The 20,667-nt window shown below is 37.1% G+C and overlaps 1 protein-coding gene across 1 annotated transcript; it reads right to left on the bottom strand.

Moving 5' to 3' along the window:
- Positions 1 to 1,609: 1,609 nt before the first annotated feature.
- On the bottom strand, positions 1,610 to 12,265 carry LOC109622494 (proto-oncogene serine/threonine-protein kinase mos). The gene is made up of 3 exons (XM_020076837.3): positions 12,031 to 12,265; positions 11,584 to 11,973; positions 1,610 to 2,768 (listed from the first exon to the last, which is right to left on the bottom strand). Coding segments are annotated over exons 1-3 (1,308 nt in total). The 5' UTR covers positions 12,033 to 12,265; the 3' UTR covers positions 1,610 to 1,852.
- Between the last annotated feature and the right edge of the window lie 8,402 nt (positions 12,266 to 20,667).

The following is a 20,667-nucleotide window of genomic DNA, read 5'->3' as shown; positions in this document are numbered from 1 at the left end:
TCACTGTGACTGAAAGCCGAAAAATGCCCAGTTCTAATGCAAACTAATTGTTTTTATTGATTTTAAAAGTTGGTACATAAAACGGAAGCGGTGCAAAATGGCCAACAGCCGTTAGTTGACTGCCTGTCTTTTAAAAGGATGTTATATGCAAACATAACTTGGCAAAATTCACCTACAGTTATGATCAAATCACATTCAGGAATAGTTTTATCAGTGCATTTTGGGCTGGGTTCCTTACTACGACACTGGAGTTTTTTACCGTAATTTGGAAAGATATACATTTTTTGCCTTTGTCGTACATCAAAGTGTACTGAAAGGCAATATGTTCACTCAAAAAACGAATTTTTGATAGAAGGCTCGGAGGGTAAAGTCACATAATGTGTATTGGTACATTATACCTATCAACTCAGTTCGACGAATTGAGATGATGTATGTTTGTATGTCTGTCTGTGCACAAAAAAAGTTCACTCACTTTTTGGGCACTTACCATTGGCCGATGTTTTGGATTATAATGAATCGAATCGGAATTTCACCGCATTATTTGCTATTAAAAATGGTCTGGATCGGCCAAGGCGTTCCGGAGATATGGCCATTTCAGTGATTCGAACCAGCACCGGTAGAACTGCCCGTATATAAAACTGAACCAAGCCCCATCATGTGACACTGCGGCGATTTTTGTAACCTTTAGCATGGCTGACGAATTTTGTGCGGACATCAACATTAGAGACTAGAAAATCCATAATGTCCGCCCAGAATTGGAGGTGTCAGCCTAATATTCAAGATGGCGGTTCCAAATTCAAGATGGCAGCTTTTTAATACAGTTTTAGCCTCTAAAGCCATGCAATATGTGTATATTTGGAATGAAGAAGAAGCCTGGGCTCCAAAAATGGCGACTGGAATTCAAGATGGAGGCTCCAAATTGAAGATAACGGCTTTTTAATCGAGTTTTAGACCCTAAAACTAAGCAATATAAGTAAATTTGGTATGTAGAAGATGTCCGGACTCCGAAAATGGCGACCAGAATATACAAAATGGCGGCTTTAAATCCAAAATGGCGACTAAGCAATATGATGAGAAAGAAGCCTGGAATCCCAAAATAGCGATCAGAATATCAAAGATGACGGTCTAAAATCCAAGATGGCGGCTGTTTAATGGAGTTCAGGCACAAAAACCATGCAATTTGGGTATATTTGGTATGGGGAAGATGTCCGGAGTCCAAAAATGGCGACCAGAATATCCAAGACGGCGGCTACAAATTCAAGATGGCGATTCTAAATTCAATATGGCGGCTGTTTAATGGAGTTTTAGGCCCTTAAACCTTGCAATATGTGTAATATTTGGTATGAGGAAGATGTCTGGAGTCCAAAAATTGCAAACAGAATACCCAAGATGTCGATCTTAAATCCAAGATGGCGGCTCCAAATTTAAGATGGCGTCTGTTCAATGGCGATTTAGGCTCTAAACCATGCAATATGGGTATTTTTGGCATAGAGAAGATGTCTGAACTCCAAAAATGAAGCTCAGAATATCACCATCACTGCTAGGTGAGTTAATTAGGGTTTTTATAATATCATTCTTTATTATCCTCAAAAATATATGTAATCAAATATCAGAATGCGATGATAATACTTTATTAACTTTCGCACAACTTTTCTGTAAGGATATTTTCAAAAATATCGATAAAATACTTCTGAGATAAAATTCCTAATCTAGGAAAATTGTGTAAACACAAAGGACAAACACAACAAATATGAGCTCACATGTAACAGCTCAATAGCTGACATGGAGCTGAACAAGTGATAAAAGGCAACACTTAACGCCAATTTTGGGACGAAACATACAACATTTCTAACTATTTACAACAAACAATCCGCTCGACCATGCCGTGCAGTGTGGCACGAACATCCACGGCCGTTGGGCGACGAACGGCCTCATGCTGCCAACATTTCCTATACAGGTTCCTATACTCCTGTCGGATATAATTCTGATTGACGGTATGCAACTCGACTGCCTGCACGAATAGGGCATTCAATGAGGCCAGGCTCGGTGCATCGTCTGGCTCATCCTCGTCGAACTCCACGGTTGGATCCACCACGAGGAGGTCGATGCCCTGTTGCTGAAGTTCGTCACGCATGGCGTCCGTGGTGCAATCGATGCTGGGCCGATGATGATCCGATGCATTGGACGAAATTAGGATGCTACTGTGGAAGCTAATGTGCGAATTTCCATTTCCTTTCAGATAGGTTTGAGAAGACTCCATTGAGTTGTCGCTGTTTTTGCGACCACGTGATGCTTGAAGGTGGAGATTGTTTCCAGTAGGAATGGATACCGGTTCCGAGCGGAGTATTTCCGCTGTTGTTACGCTATCCGGACGGATCTTCTTTTTCACCACGTTGTAGGCCACAGCTTCGTTGGATGCAATCGACTCGTAAGGGTCTTTTCCCTCGCTGAGTTGCCACATTGTTACACCAAAAGAATAGACATCGGCTAGTTCAGTTACCCCTTCCAGTCCCCGAAGCAACTCCGGTGCCATATATCGGATCGTGCCACGATTGCTCTTCGATTCATCCACGCTGGGCTTATTTAAAGCCATCGACGATCCAAAATCACACAATTTACAGGTATAATTTCTAATCGCAGTGCATCTATTGTTGGATGAACACCCTGGGATCACCACGCATACAATCACGTTCTGAGGTTTTACATCTAGGTGCACAATATGATGACGATGGCAGAAGCACAGACCGTTGATTATGTCGCAGAGAATCCTGGAATCAGTCGCAAACGTTAGCGTTACATCAGAAATTCTAGCAGAAATTTATTCAGACTTTCAGCCACAACCGATGCTCCAATAGTCTATTTTACGAAACGACAACAGTGTTATCGCCGCGAGTAATCAATAAACAAAAAAACCAGCCATAAGAACCAATTTCCCGACGGTCCATCGAAGCATGGTCGATGTCGACACCAAAATGAGAAAATGAAATAAAAAGTAGAGCGCAAAATAAGGACCTCCGATTACATAACTTTATTGCACCACTTGAAATAGGACTAAGCATGCAAATGCAGATGCACTCGAGCTAGGAAAAACACGCCCACATGTGGCTTAGGAATAGCAGATAGCTTAAGATTTCATCTCTTTTCACCCCGTGTGCTAGATAGGAACTAGATTAAAAATCGTACAAATGTTTCACAACTCTATACTTAAAACCACGCCTTAACTAATAAGCCTCCTCGGTTCTGAAGTTAGAAAACACGAAAACAGATAAAAAAATATCGATAATCCCAGATTCGAGAGGGACATAGCACATAAGAGGAAATAAATAAAATATCAACCTATTCAGCGACAAACAAGTCCAAGCCCATTTTTCTATTAGATTTATGACATATTTTGTAAATCCCAGGTCCTGAAAGGGATATGAAAATTCCGTTTTTGACATCTTGTAAACCTAACTACTAAACATCAATAATGCAACACGTAGAATTAAGATACACACTGTAAGAATTGTAAATAAAGTCGAAGTTCAAAGATCATTCCAAAGTGTTCTCACTAATCCGAAACCGGATAAGGTTATTTTTGAAACAGTTTCTCACCAAGTGAAAACTTCTCTCCCTAACCGGAGAAAAAAGTAGCTTGAAGAAACTTCACAATCAGTAGTGAAAACGGTCTCCCTAACCGGAGAACAAAGTAGCTACTGGCGGCGACATTTTTGGTGGCTCCAGAGAGGACCTCTGGAGGGTGTTCTGCAAACGTCGTACGAAAATCGATCCCCTAACCGGTGATCTAAGTAGTACAAGATAGTTTTCGCCAGAAACATCCAGGATTATTGAACTTCCAGTCAGTCGAAATCTGACTGCAGTGAAAAGTGCGGCCAGTGAAGAGGCCACAGACAATTACACGTGAAGATTGAAGTGGGCTCCGGCCGAAAAACGTCCTAGTGGGCCTAGTGCCAAAAATGAACAGTAACCGGAGACCAAAGTAGCTACTGGCGGCGACAAGTGTTGATATTGATATTAACACTCACGGGCCTGGGCGCAACCTCCTGTCAAATTTTCTTTCATGAAATGAGCGATCAGCTGATCCGAAACGTCTCGTAAAATGGCTCATTTTATTTTATTGGAATCGACATTGGCGTAACTAGGGGGGGCAGAATCCGCCAGCCCCCCCCCCCAGAAATTTTTCATGACTTTATATATGGAAATTAGGAAAAATCTGAAAACCACTGCACAGTGGTCCACGAATCAAATTTACGAGGAAAGATGCATGCAGCGCCTTCAAATGATATTTTAGACAAATATGGTCTTCTACAAAGTTGTTCCTAAAAATAAGGCCATTTTTTCAATATACATGAAAATTAGGGTGGTCCATATTTTCAAAGAAATTGGTAACCAAACTTTTTTATTTGCAAGAATAACTGTATACATTCTTCGGGAAAGTTGTAGATCTATCAATTTTGAGCAAGTTTGCTGAAGACACTTTTTATGTAGCTTTAAAATTGACCGATCTAGAGCTATTTTTCTGAATAAGCTTAGGGTGGTTCAAGAAAAACCGGTTTTCTGGCGTTAACTTTTTCAGTTTCGATTTTTCATCAAAGTCGCCCAACAAACACTTGTAGAGCATTTGAAGACGCGTCGTTTCGTGCGCTGAGATGATCGTTATCTCTTTTGGTTCAAAAGTTATAGGCATTTTTCGTAAAAAATCATAGTTTTTTAAAAAGGTGTTAAGACGGGTTGGGGCAAACATAAAAAATATCTTTTGCCCGCATTCAAAAGAAGAAATGTTGTTATAAAACATATCAAAAAATTAGAGGGGTGTTATTTTTGTAACTCAAGTGAAAAATACTTGAAAAGTGTCTATTTTTTCTAGAAAATCATCAATATCTTTTGAACGGAATGACGTAGCAACATTTTCAGCGCACGAAAATGCGCGTTTTTGGAAGCTCTAAAAGTGGTTCTTAGGCGACTTTAACGAGAAATTTGAAATAAAAAAGATAAAGCAATAAAACGATTTGTTCTAGCGTCACCCTATGAAAACTATGGGAAAATGCTCCAAATTTGGTCAAAACAGCTTAAACCCTTTATCTTTTTTGTTTCAAATTTCTCATCAAAGTTGTCTAAGAACCAGTTTTAGAGCTTTAAAAAACGCACATTTTCGTGCGCTGAAAATGTTGCTACGTCATTCCGTTCAAAAGATATTGATGATTTTCTAGAAAAAATAGGCACTTTTCAAGTATTTTTCACTTGAGTTACAAAAATAACACCCCTCTAATTTTTTGATATGTTTTATAACAACATTTCTTCTTTTGAATGCGGGCAAAAGATATTTTTTATGTTTGCCCCAACCAGTCTTAACACCTTTTTAAAAAACTATGATTTTTTACGAAAAATGCCTATAACTTTTGAACCAAAAGAGATAACGATCATCTCAGCGCACGAAACGACGCGTCTTCAAATGCTCTACAAGTGTTTGTTGGGCGACTTTGATGAAAAATCGAAACTGAAAATGTTAACGCCAGAAAACCGGTTTTTCTTGAACCACCCTAAGCTTATTCAGAAAAATACCTCTAGATCGGTCAATTTTAAAGCTACATAAAAAGTGTCTTCAGCAAACTTGCTCAAAATTGATAGATCTACAACTTTCCCGAAGAATGTATACAGTTATTCTTGCAAATAATAAAGTTTGATTACCAGTTTCTTTGAAAATATGGACCACCCTAATTTTCATGTATATTGAAAAAAGGGCCTTATTTTTAGGAACAACTTTGTAGAAGACCATATTTGTCTAAAAAATCATTTGAAGGCGCTGCATGCATCTTTCCTCATAAATCTGGTTCGTGGACCATTGTGCACTGTCGTGGTGACAAACATAGATCTATAATAGACATTTATTTGGCATAATATACACTCCCGTTCAAAAGTTTGGGGTCACCCCCTCAAAAACATGTCATTTTTTTAGGCCCATATCTCCACCAATTTGCGTCTGATTTCAAAACCCTAGGTTTCATTTAAAAGATAATAAGTCAAAGAAACTTTAAACATGATTTAAAAGAAACTTTTTCAAAAAATTTTGTATGTAAACTTAACCCAAAGTTGCCAAATTTTCTAAAAAATTAATATAAACTTACGGCAGTGTCGCTGGAAGTTGGGTCGACCAAATTTTAAGATGAGAGCGGTAATATGACCCATTTTCTATTAGCTTTCAACTGCTTTTTACAGAACTTAGCTAAAAAATCTAGAAAAAAAGTTATTAAGTAAATTAATCCTTGATGTCATCGACCAAAAATTTGGGGTCACCCCTCAAAATGCTGTATAGGCCAAAAGTTTGGGGTCACTATCGTAAAACATAGAAAAGTGATTTGTTGATATCTTTGTCATCTTTCATTAAATTTTAATTCTTCTTGGCTTATTTGAAACAAAATGAATGATACTTACTGCATAGACATTGAACCACACATATTTGTTGAAATTTACATACTAAAACTTAACGTAAAGTTGCCTCATTTTTTGAAGCGTGGTAAAATGTGCTAACTTTACATAACATTTTTGTATACAAAAATCGTTAAATACGTTAAGTTGAAGACATCAAACGTAAATTTAGTTAATTATCTTTGAAATGAGCCAAAAATAATTAAAATTGAACTGTAGATGACGAAGATATCACCAAATCACTTTTCCATGTTTTACGAAAGTGACCCCAAACTTTTGACCGATACATCATTTAGAGGGGTGACCCCAAACTTTTGGTCGATGACATCAAGGATTAATTTACTTAATAACTTTTTTTCTAGATTTTTTAGCTAAGTTCTGTAAAAAGCAGTTGAAAGCTAATAGAAAATGGGTCATATTACCGCTCTCATCTTAAAATTTGGTCGACCCAACTTCCAGCGACACTGCCGTAAGTTTATATTCATTTTTTAGAAAATTTGGCAACTTTGGGATAAGTTTACATTCAAAATTTTTGTAAAAAGTTTCTTTTAAATCATGTTTAAAGTTTCTTTGACTTATTATCTTTTGAATGAAACCTAGGGTTTCGAAATCGGACGCAAATTGGCGGAGATTTGGGCCTAAAAAAATGACATGTTTTTAGGGGGTGACCCCAAACTTTTGAACGGGAGTGTATGTTTAAATTGACAGTTATTGGAGACTATTCTCAACTTGTCACTCTTTACAAGATCATTGTTTAAAATGGTCTATGTAATTAGTTTCTTTTGTTTGGAAATATGATACAGTGACCCCACAATTTATGAATCGGCAAAAATGACCACAGTTTATGGATCACTCATTTGATCAACACGGTGATTCATAAATAGTGTACAAAATTAAGGTGATTCATCGGTGTGGGGTCACTGTAATCAGAATTATATAAATAGAAATGCTTTGAACATCTTCTTTTTTAAATCGCTGAGAAATTAAATCTAAATGATAATTTCCAGGAATTCCTTGATGGGTATCTTTAAGAATCTTTAAATTATCTAGCAGCACTACTGCAAAATATGGTTAAGTGCTTCTTTGTGGAATTCAAGTATCATGTGGGAAAAAAATATGGTTAAATTTGCAATGGAATTCCAGCAAAAGTTTTTGAATGCCTAGTGAGAATAGATGTCACATAATAAAAAATGATCCATGTAGCTGAAGCGTAAACGTGAGTGTATTCATTAAAACCATGCTGGAGGTGATTTCTAGTCGGTCACTATTAATTTCTTTTATTTCGTGGGCCAGGGGTATTCGTGCGTCTATCAAACAATGCAGAAATCAAAATGGTCATTGAGGAAGTTTTAATATATTTAAAAGCTGGTGCTGCAATGGGATATCTAAAAGGTATTCATGATTGGACTTCTTAAAGATTTCTCGGAGATAATTGTGAAAGAATTCCTGGATGACTTCTTGGAGAATTTCTTGGCTTCTGTTCTGTGTCCCTCTAAAATTATCTAAAAGAACTCCAATACAAATTGCAAAAGAAATTCCTCTAGAAATCCTTCAAAGTATTCAATAAATCTACAAGTAATTCTAAAAACAATCCTGGGGTGAATCCCTGAAAAAGATTATGAACGGATCACTGAAATTTTTAAACTAATCGCTGAATATTTTTTTGAAAAAATCCCGAGAGAAATTTCGGAAGAAAACATTACAGGAATTCTCGGAGCAATACCTGCAGGAATCCCTGGAGAAATTTCTGAAAGTATACTTGGAGGATTCCAAAGAGCAATTATGCGAGGAATTTCAGGAAAAAAAAACCTGAAGAATCCGCATCAGAAATCCCTGGAATTTCTGGACGCATTCCTGGAAGAATCCCTGAAGGAATTATTCAAGAAATTACAGGATGAATTCCTAGATGTATTTCAGGAGGAAATCCTGGAGAACCTTCTGGACAAATTCCATGCGGAATCCCTGGAAAAGTTCGAGGGCTACCTAATGCCTGGAACATTTGGTTTTTTTTTATTATCGTACAAATTGGTACGAAGGTTGATGAAATTTTTTTCATGGATAGGGATCATATATATAGGAACAAAAACTAAATTGAAAAAAATCAGGGTCGCCTAATTTTCCGGAAAACTCCAGTGGAAAACAAACATTTTTCACAGACAATACCTACTTTGAAAAATCATTACTCAAGAATCAAGCATCGTAGACACATTGTTTTTGTGAAATCATAAGCAAATTTTCTCAGCAATTCCTAGATGTATTTCTGGAGGAAATCCTGGAGAATGTTCTGGACAAATTCCTGGTGGAATCCCTGAAGAAGTTAATGGAGAAATTTCTGAGGGAGACATCCCTGGAGTAATGCCTGGAGCATTAGAAAAATTTCTGATGAAATTCCAAGATAAATTTCTAAAAGAATTCCAAGAGGAAATTCTGGAGGAATTCCAGGAGGAATTCTTGGAGGAATTCTTGAAAGAATATCTGGAAGAATTACTGGAGGAATCTCACGGAAGAATCCTTAGAGGAATCCCTGAAGGAATTTCTGGAGGAATCCGTGAAATAACTTCTGGACGGACTTCTAGAGGAATCCCTGGAGTTCAAATTCATGGCTTAATTCCTGGAGGAAACCTGCAAGAACTTCCGGAGGCATCCCTTGGAAAAAAATCCTATAGAATTTCCTGAAGAATCTCCTGAAAGAATACCTGCAGCAATCTCTGAAGGATTTCCTGCAGGAACTCCCGGAGGAATGCTGTAGGACTTTCCAAAGAAATTCCTGGAGGGATTCCTGGATCAATTTCTGAGGAAATTCCTTTAGGAATTTCTGAAGAAATATCTGGGATAAATCTTGGAGAAATTCCTGGAGGAATACCTGTGATAATTTCTGGAATTTCTGAAGGAATCATTGGAGGATTTCCGGGAGGATTCCTGAAGAAATCCTTGAAAGAATTCATAGAGGAATCTCAGGAGGAATTCATGCAGGAACCTCTGGAGGAATTCTTGGAATAATTCCTGTAAAAACTCCGGGAGAAATTTATTTTCCCTTCCGATGGTGTTCATGTGGTCCACACGGACTATTACGGCCATTACCCCTCCTTGATCTTCGGCATTGGATGGACTTGCGCTCTTTTTGCCCCACCTACTGCTGCAAAATTAAAATAAAAATGTGAAAACTCCTGGAGGAATTTCTGGGGGAGTTTCTTAAGGAGCCCCTGGAGAAATTGCGGTAGTAATTTCTGAAGGAATTCTTGGGGTATTTCTGAAAAAACCTCTTAAGGAATCCCTGGAAAAAAATCTTAGAGAAATTCTTGAAAAAGAACCCCGGAGGAATCCTTGGAGGAACCTCAGGAGGAAATCCTGGAGGAACTTCCGGACAAGTTCCAAGCGGAATCCCAGCAGGAATTCCTGGACAAATCTCTATAAGAAATCTTGGGGAAATTCCATGAAACTATTCATGGAAGAATTCCAGGAGGAATCCCTTAATTATTTCTTTGAGGAATCCTTCAATGAATTCCTGGAAGAATCTCTAGAGGAGTTCTGGAAGGAATCCATGGAGAAATTTTTGAAGAAATTCCCAGAGAAATTCCTAGAGGAGGAATACCTGGAATAATTCTTGAAAAAAATCTGGGAGGAATTTCCGAAGGAATTCCTTGAGGAGTTCCTGGAGGAATCTTAAGATTTATTCCTGATGAAAAACAATGTTTGATTTCTGAGGGAATTCCAGGAGGAGTTTCTGAAGAATTCTCAAGGGAAATACTGAAGAAACCGCTGAAATTCCTGAGGAAATCCTTAAATCCTGGATTAATTCCTGGGGGAGTTTCTGAAGGAATCCCAACAAGAGTTCTTGCGGGAATTTTTAAAATAATACCGGAATTCGTTTTAGAAAGAATAACAGAAGAAATTTCCGGTGAATCCCTGAAGGAACTCTCGAAGTAATTTCTGAAGAAACCCGATGAGGAATCCCGGAAGCAATCCCATGAGGAACTCTTTATGGAATCTCAGGAGAGCTTGCTTAGCGAATACCTGGAAGATTTTTTGTAGGAATATTCCTGAATAAAAGAAAATTGAAGAAATCAATGTCTGCAGTAATTGTTGTAAAAATACTAGGACCCCTAAAGGTTTTTTTTCGTACAAATTTTTCAAGCAATTCTTGGAGTATTTTTTAATAATCTCTAAGTAAATTTTTTTGAAATGATTACAGGAATATATTCCTGCAGAAATACTTCGAATCATTCCAAATTATTGGAGCAATCTCTAGTGGAATTCTGGAAGGCATATATGGAGAAATCCCTGTAGAAATCTCTGAATACCTGCAGAAATACCTTAAGGGATCTCTGGTAAAATTGCTGAAGGAAACCTCGAAAAAGCACTAGAACAATTACTGGAGGAACCTCTAAAGATATCCCAGGACAAATCCCCGAAAAAATGTCTAGTGGAATCCCTAGATGAATTCTTGATTGAATTTCTGGAAGAAGCCATGATGGAATCTCTGAAGCAAGCTATGGAAAAAAATCTTGGTGGAATTGTTCGTACTCATATAGTTTACGTAACTATGAACAAATCTAAAACAGTCATTTTGATTACTCAAAACTACAATACCGATTTGCATATTCACATATCGGGCGCCCATCCCGCTTAAAATTCATCTCAAGTCAGGCCCCTCTGGGCCCCCTCCAGGAAAAAATCCTAGTTACGCCAATGGGATTTTTAAATTATTTTAAAAATACCCTAACCGCGCATAAATCCGTTCACGAGAATTAAAACGATAATGGTCCACCGAATATATTGCGAAACTTTAGTAAATAAATTAGAAAAGGTATAATTATTATGCTAATTCACAATTTCAATATTTTTCTTGTCAATATAAAACATCAAAATCAAACAGTAAAGGAAATATGTTCAGAAAAATTGTATCAACTGTTCAATGATCGGAATTATATATATGCTCCTATTTCCAATCAGCCAATATATTCTAGACAATAAAGCAGCCAAACTTAGTAACATCACGTTAGATGAACGGAATCAGGAACCCCAAAAAATGCTTGCAGAGATTCCATCACTGAGATACTCAAATTCATGAACTTTCACTAAAAACGAATCAGAGGAACTATGAAGCTAGACTGCATGAACCAGCATTGAACCTTGTTATCTTCCACAGAAACTTACAACAATCGATGATAAACCGTCACTTCGTAGCCCGCGTTCAGCACACTTTGCAAACAATGCCCATCGAAACGCTCCATAATGACCAATCCGTACCGTGCACCGGAGATGATCTTCAACACCCGCACCACGTTCTCGTGCTTCAGATTGAGCACGTTCGCCTCGTTCCGCAGCGAATCGTACCGACAGCGGTATTTGCGATGTTTTTCCACAATTTTCACCGCCACGTGTTGGCCCTTGTAGGCCGCCTTGATGACCACACCGTAGCTACCTCGACCCAGCACCGTGTAGCTGGAGCAGTTGTGCTGCGGGTACTCGTCCCGAAGAAAGCGCTCCCGGTTCGGGGTGTCGAAGTTGATCTCGATCTTCGGGATGGCGAGTTTGGTGGGGTACCTTTAGAAAATAGTGATTATTGTAGATTTCGGTATGTTAATTTGGTGTGATACTTACATGTTGGCGGCGAAAAACTAATATCGTGTGATTCATTGATATGAGGTTTTTTTTTTAGTTGATGTGTTTATAAAATTATAGTAATACGTGAAGAATATGTAGGAAAATATTTAGAAATTGAGTTATGCGTTTATGGTTTCACGAAACTGTGTTTCATACAAAAGAAAAGCCTTGATACAATGCAATACAATCTATTGAGGGAATGTGTGCGATGGTTGGCTATTTTGCTTTATGGTTGAATAACGATTATACGTACCACATGGGGCTGAATGTGGTATCTACATCTAGGCGATTGTAATTTCTGGTTTCAAAACCTAATCAGCAAAACATCCCAAAACGGACAGCGATTGGAAAAATATATGTATTCAAAACTGTTTCAATAGGACGCAATCATTGAAGTACTAGATTGAAAGTAATGAGCTCGATTTTTGTATGGTGAGATGATCAATTCTTCATTTATGTAATGAAATGGTGCAAACAGCGTGGGTATTAAGATTTCTTGCCTAATTTGATTGATTTGTTTGAGCAAAAGTTTGGGTAACTGTGTTGTTAAAGTTGCAAGATATGAATAATACAACAACATAGCTACCCAAACTTTTGCTCAAACAAATCAATCAAATAAGTCAAGAAATCATGATAACCTTCAAACGGGATTAATTGCAACAGCGGTGTAAGTTTCAACACGATAACATACATTAAACGTACACTATTTTCTTATAATAATGAAAGCTTCACTGCTTCGTTTATCGAGACTATGTATACTAGAGTGGGTCATCACTCATCGTTTATATGGAAAAATAAAAAAAATCAATGGTATTCCATCAGATCAAAGCTTTTTTGATATTATTTCAGGACCCAAATAAGTGTGCAAAATTTGGGCACGATCGGTTGTGTCTACGTTTTGCGCATCGCGTTTGAAGTTTGTATGGGGTTTTACATGGGAAAACACACTTTTTCGCATTTGTCTCATAACAAGCTCAAATTTTTCTAAAACCGTGTAACCGATAAAGTGAAAACATAGCCTAGGGTGTCCTGAAAAACTTTGCCGAAGACCGCGAAGTGATCTGATGCTTATGGAAAAAGTTATAGCGTTGGCATTGCTTGGCGAAACAGCATGATTTTGTTGCTATTATTATTCCTTTACAACATATTAAGACATAAACACATGCATGCGGTTCGTTGGTTATAACTATTTTAACAAACATCGGATCGCTTTGCGGTCTTCAACAAAGTTTTCAGAACATCCTAGGCTATCATTTTACAGTATCGGTTAAAAAATTTCAGACAAACTTTTTCAACTTATGACAAAAATGCAAAAAAGTAAGTTTTCCCATACAAAATCCTATATAAACTTCAATTGCAATGCGCAAAGTGTAGACGCAACCGATCGTGCTCAAGTTTTGCACAGATACTCAGGACCCGAAACGTAACCAAAAAAGCTTTTATCTGAGAAAACGGTTCTGATGACCCACGCTAATGTATATTTACCAAAGATCATTTTACTGGAAAAATCAGTTTAGTTTCTTTGTTGATTGTTTAGCTACACTGTTAAAACAATTTGCTCATTTTAAGCCATAAAAATATGTATGAAAATCGTGCTTTACCTCTCTCCAATGGTAAGTGCGATAAGTCTGATGATCTTGTTTACAGTTAGGGTACATAATAGTAATCTTAGCTAAATGATAAAAGTTTGATAAACTTATCAATTAACCCTCTAATACCCAAATTTTTGATTTTGATCTAAATATCATTTTTCGTCATCTAAAATCGATTTAAACATGTTTTGGAAGATGATTCTTTTTAATTCTCGATTTCGTGAATTTCAATTTTTGATTTTTCTAATTTTTATTTTTGAACATCCCCACACTTTTATATTTTTCCTGGAAGCCTATTTGGGGTACGGATTTTTTTAGATGAAAACATTTTGAGATTTCATGATTATGGTTGAAATATTTTTATTTTTATTTTTTTTCATGGAAAAATTTATTTTCCGTGTAATTTTAAGAAAAATAATTTTAGAGTGTATTCGATTCCCTAAAACTATTAAACTAGGATAGAATGATTTGGGAAAAATTTTAAATATGTTTATTGTAGCGATTCAATACAAAATAAACAATGACTTCTGCAAGCTTATCGACATACAAACATTGAAAGAGCGGCGTGAAATTGCAATGGTACTCAAGCCTTTAATAGATCAAAAAATCAACGCACATTATCTGATCGTTTATAGCTCATCCTGTAGCGCGGTTCAGCATCATCATCAGCCAGAGGATTGTGAGATCGAATCCCAATTTCAGCGGGAACAGCAAAAAACAATTGCAAAAATAAACAACAGCCCCAAAGTCGCAGAGGAGAGTGTGAGTAAAAATAGAAAGGGAAGAATATGAAGCGACTGAAATGCGCAGGGGAAAATATTTTTGTTTATGTTCGATTTTTTGGGGATAGGAAAGATAAGCATTAAATCAGCCGTATATTGGGCCAAAACCTGCATTTAATTAGCACTTATGGCGCATATACGGCATATTAGCATTTAATGACCTGCAGTAAAGGCGCATATAGTGCTAAATAAATGCAATTTTAACTGCTTATTGGTTACCTGGGTAACAAACCACCGTAGAACAAACTACGCCAAATTTGGGCCTCTTAATCGAATGATGGACATTTATAATCAACACTGCGAAACCATTGACTGTACAATGTCTCGGCATAACCTTAGAAAATACTTTTACGGTCTTCGAAGTCCCAACACCTAAAAACATTATAAATACACTACCTATCCTAATTTAATTTTTTAATATTTTTTATGTATTTCTTAGACTAAACTATAGCATTAAGAAACAAAAAATATGTATATGTAAATGTACTAGTCTACGTCGGTTGACGAAATAAATAAATAAATAAATAAATAAAAGGTGACTAAAATATCAATTTTTCAATGGTTTTAAAAAAATGTAAATACGCTTTAAAATACACCAAAAACTATTTTGAGATATACAAAACAGTCTGCAATATCAGCCAAAAATATAAAAATTTTGATTTCCCACGAAACAAAAATTACAAAAATGCTCAAACTATACCCCGTCTAAAGGCGGGGTTGGGTATTAGAGGGTTAAGTAATGTAAAAAATGATTAATTTTTTCGACAATCACTATGTGGTAAATTGCAACAGTTGAATTTGACAAAACTTTCTTTTATTTATTTTCATTTCATGATATTTCTGATAGAAATAATCGAAATGGATCATTTTTAATCACGTTATGTGATTTATTTTCAAATATCGACTCAACTTTTACATTTTTTGGCACGTTTGAAGGTCATTGTTAAGGATTGCCATATTTTTTAATTTTATTGATTTTCACCTTGTTGAGATTCAACTTATGGACGTTTTAAAACAATCCTTAACATCAATTCTGAACCTAGATGGAGTAAAAACACCCTCTTCACACTGAAAATAACCTAAAGATGACTCACTCTAAAAAAATACTTTAAGCATTGTTGACATTTTATAACAAGTATTGAGTCATGAGATCCATATAGGGTATTGGTTCCCTTATTAAGCATGTAGCTCCCATTTTCATCCTGCGAGAAACAAAAGATTGAAGCGCTGTTTGTTTTGTTTCATATTTTTGTATTTGTTGTTAGAAGTAAGCACGCATGAAAACAAAAAGAACGGAATCAATCGGTGCCGTAATCGCTTGTTTTCGAATAGGATGAACATGGGAGCGTGAGATTACTGATGGCACACATACCCTATATTTTATATTTGAGAGACGTGAACGATATACTCTCGCTTGTAATGAATACCAACACTTTCATGAAAAATCATATTCCAGTTAGTTAGTGTACAGTGTATCAAACAATTGTCCGTACAGCAAATTGTTTGTCAAAAGAATTTTTCATTCAACTGTTTATAACTTTTTTATACGTCAATCAAAAACGCTGAAATTTTGTTCAATCATGAATCGTATATTAATGCTCCATTGGTGAAAGTTTTCTGAAAGTTATAGAACTTTAAGTAAAACTTATAAGATTTTTGAACACATTTTTAAAACATTATATCTCAATATGTACCCGATGAAACTTTTTGATTTTTTTTGTGTTACAGCTTAAACCTAAGGCTCTCATATGCAGCTACGTTTGAGGTTTTATATTCACTACAAAAAATATGAAAAATTTGCTTATGTAGTTGACGATATTTAAAAAATTACCACATTTTGCACATATAATCTGCCAAACGTTTTCCACCAATAAAAGTGCATTAACTGAACGAAAAATGCATAGGACCTACTCTTCATATGTAGTTTAGTAGGTCCTGTATAAAAATATTACATTAAGAGAGTTTGAAAACACTAGGCACTTTTATTGATCAAAATATGATACATTTTCAAATAATACTCTGAACATATACAGATTTTTCATATTTTTTGTAGTGAATATAAAACCTCAAACGAAGCTGCATATGAAAGCCTTAGGCATAAGCTGTAACACAAAAAATATTGAAAAAGTTTCATCAAGTACATATTGATATATAATGTTTTAAAAATGTGTTCAAAAATCTTATAAGTTTTACTAAAAGTTCTATAACTTTCAGGGCCCATATAGCCGAGGCGGTAAACGCACGGGTATTCAGCATGACCATGCTGAGGGTGACGGGTTCGATTCCCGGTCGGTCCAGGATCTTTTCGTAAAGGAAATTTCCTTGACTTCCTTGGGCATAGAGTATCTTCGTGCCTGCCACACGATATACACATGCAAAATGGTCATTGGCAGAGGAAGCTCTCAGTTAATAACTGTGGAAGTGCTCATAGAACACTAAGCTGAGAAGCAGGCTTTGTCCCAGTGAGGACGTTACGCCAAGAAGAGAGGAGAACTTTCAGAAAACTTATTCGATCTCGCTCAAAATTTCACCAATGGAGCTTCAAAATATGGTTTATAATTGGTCAAAATTTGAGCGTTTTTGATTGACGTATAAAAAAGTTATAAACATTTGAAAGAAAAATTATTTTGGGCCAAAAATTGCTGTACGGACAATTGTTTGATACACTGTATATCTTTTCAATACATTTTTCATGCGTTACATTAAAAACTCATAATACGACTACGCTAACTTACCTTCATGCCATGTGTTGCACGTTACCCCACAGATGGGGTAACTTGCAACAAGCATGTATTTCGCACCTCCTGATTAGGTGGCAACATATTTTGGTAAATCAAGTACTGCATAGTATTCTACTCATGGTAATTAGTGTACACGATGCTTTACAGTATGTTTCAAATGTTTAGATTTTCGATGATATTGTTTCAAAGTCGAAAAGTGTTGCAAATTACCCTATTTGATGGTACCCACGCTGGTTACACCATTTCATTGCAGACATAGAGAATTGATCATCTCACCATACAAAAATCTAGCTCACTACTTTCAATCTAGTACTTCACCGATTGCTTCCTATATAAACGTCTCAATCGACAGCCAACCCAGGATCTGTACGGTCGACTGTGCTATGCTATGATATATCTTAACTTACTTACTCAGTCCTGATCACCCATGGTGGTGCAGAGGGCCGAGGCGAAAGACCTTCATCCCACGCCAAGTTAAATTCTTCGTTTATTTCTTTGTTGAGGCTGCGCCGCCATGAGCTTCTGGGCCTGTCTCTTCGGCGATGCTGGGTTCCCTAACCTCCATTTACACTACCGAAATTCTGTCGCTATCGACTTTTGATAACATCGAAGATAGTAATTTTAGGTGATTTTCGACCGGAATACTACTAGTGTACAGATGTTGGCTTTCTCGGTCTAGGGTCAATCTAAAATTCTAAACGGTTAGTTTTGGATTACCCGACGTTTCGGCCGGCTTTATTTGGCCTTTATCAAGCCTTTTATAAACGGTTTACTGATTTTTTTCCTTGATAAAGGCCAAATAAAGCCAGCCGAAACGTCAGGTAATCCAAAACTAGTCGTTTAGATTGACCCTAAATCCGCGAAAGTCAACATCTGTAGGGGAAGACGGGGTAAGACGGACCATCAGCAGTTCAGCATGAAAAGGTCGTTATCTATAAACTATCTAGTACTCTGTTCAAGTCTAGAATATTTGTCATTTTGATCCTTTTTGTGCAATGTTCACATTAAGATTTTTGAAACAAACTAACAAAACAAAGATTTTGCTTCATGATGATGTATTTGATCTAATTTTATCGCATATAACCTTAAGGATTTTGATTCGGAAAAACGTTTTCAAACCAAAAAAATAACCGATTCATAACTTATCAGGAATGTTGACAAAACATAAGAGGAGCGGGATTGAGAATGAAATAAAAATTCGTTAGGAACTAGCCTCATATGTAAAATCTGCCCCAGCGGGGTAAAAGCGACCACCTCAAACGGGGTAAGACGGCCACCTCCCAATTCCCAGAACAATATAGCTGCACCCAATTTAACGAAAATTGTTTGTTAAAAATATGCCATTTCACATGATTAAACTCATGTTTACGTTGTTTGCGTTGGACGTAACCAGAAACAACATTTTTTGATAATAATGGGTGTTTGAGTATCCATATTTACAGTACCCAATAAAAATAATAAATGGTATCTCTTGGACAATTATATTAACCAATTTCCCATGTAAAGGATTCAAGGGAGTCATATCTTATTTCAACGTGTGGAATTCAAACATTTCTAATCACTATTATTTAAAAAAATCGTGATGGTCCTTCTTACCCCTCTGGTGGGCCGTCTTACCCCGTCGTTAAAAAACAGCACGAATCGAAAGAAAATTTTCTTGCATGCCTTACACTTTGAGAAAAGATATGCTGTGTTGAAACTAGAGTCACAGAGAAACGAACATAACACTTAGAACAAATTTCATTAAAAAATATCGTCACGAAATCGTAATCGCCCAATGCTAAATGTACTGTGTTTAGCCGGGCCGCCACTAGATGGCAGTAGTGAGCAAACGTTAAACAGGAGCAAAAACGATACGAGCGCCGCTAGTGGTCAATTGACCTACTACTGAATATTTGAATCAACCGTTAAAAAGGTGTGATGATGAGAGTGTCACGTCTGTTTCTCTGTGCTAGAGTAATTGTAGTCAGTAATCATTGCCAGTTTTAAGTTATGATTTTTTTGGCTTAGGGTGACCGTCTTACCCCGTCTTCCCCTACACATCGACGATAGAGCTCCGCATTGGAAATCCAGTTGTGAGGCCACTTTTTCGAATTATATACCGCAGGCATCTGTTGATGAGGACCAGCAGCCGTTGAGTGTTGGCTACTCATACACACCAAGTTTAGATTTTCCACTGCGCGAAATATGTGCTACTGATATTTCGCGCATGAGTTGTAATTCAGATTTTGATAGATTGACTAATTTGACTGTTTTCCCATACATATCTTAAACTCGTAAAAGCAACCATAGCCTTCTTGATCCGTGCTTTCACGACGGATGATGCCATGGGCTGTTATTTTTACTAGAAAGATTTTGGTAGCTGTCAACATTTTCCACTGATTCTTCCCACCTACCGCAATGCTGATAGGGTTTACATCCAACGATCTGGTCGTGTTAACGTTTACGATACGTCCTGCCATGGAAGAATGATCGGCAAGATCATCGCGGTTACTCTGCGCTGTTGCGTTGAGCATAGCGAGCAATCTCATGTACAATTTTGATGACCAATTAGTTTTATAGATGTTTTGAAAACTGTCATAAAACCTAGAACCTTTTATTTTTATTTTATGACGGTTTTGAATATATTTTCTAGCCTATTGGGCTAAAAACTGTTACTTGGGACGTCAATAGCCAGTCATTTAGATGTTTCATGGTTATATGCCACAGCAACTCACGATTTGATCACGGTCTATCGCAACTATCGATTACTATGAAGTTTAATAGTGGTGGTAGTACACATCCTTCCCTAGTTCCAGCGATGACCCGAATTCGGTCGGACAGACACCGTTGTGCAGTACTCTGCACGAAAATGCCTCGTACTGTGCTTCAATGGGGACGATAATTCCCATCGGCTACCTTTATTTCCTTGTTGAGGCTTTGTCGCCACGAAATCTTGAGGCTGCCTCAGCTCCGATGTCCTTGAAGATTTTGTGATCGCCCTATCGTAGTGTAGGGTAAATCGAGGTAATTTGGCCACCCTAAGTAAAAGTCGATTGAAGATGCAGAAAACAACGTCGAATCTCTCGCACATCGTATGGTCAGAATGATTCTGATAATACTGCGGTATCAGGTATCAGTAGGTCGGCTCAAGAGGCACGTTCTCCTCAATTTGGGAAATTTGTGCCATCGCCATGAATACGAGCCTATTCATCATTTACCTGAGGGAGAGCGAAGGGAGGAATAAGGGATGGGATAGGGAAAGGGAAGGTAAGGGAATAGGGTCGACATAATCGCATAAGCGTACCACAACGGGTTCAAACAGCGCCCTGAAAAGGGCACTGTAAAAAACGCATAAAGCGTAAAGTAAGCCTATAGCTACTTGCCACAACGGGTTCAGAACAACAGAACATCCTGAAGATTCAGGCTTCTTAGGTCAGTTTCACTTAATCAAGTGTTTACCGAGTACTCGGAAACGCAGTTGCGTAAAAACTGGGTAGTTACATGTAAAATGATTCAAAGTTCCACAGTCGGATTCTC

Source organism: Aedes albopictus, chromosome 2, assembly GCF_035046485.1.
Source record: "Aedes albopictus strain Foshan chromosome 2, AalbF5, whole genome shotgun sequence".
NCBI classification, from domain to species: Eukaryota; Metazoa; Arthropoda; class Insecta; order Diptera; family Culicidae; genus Aedes; species Aedes albopictus.
The sequence above is the reverse complement of the archived record's forward strand: the minus strand, read 5'-3'. Positions and strand labels throughout refer to the sequence as shown.

Coding starts and splice junctions, on each gene's coding strand:
- LOC109622494 (XM_020076837.3), bottom strand. Junction 2,769..11,583: donor ACGGTTTATCATCGATTGTT/GTAAGTTTCTGT, acceptor GACTGATTCCAG/GATTCTCTGCGACATAATCA.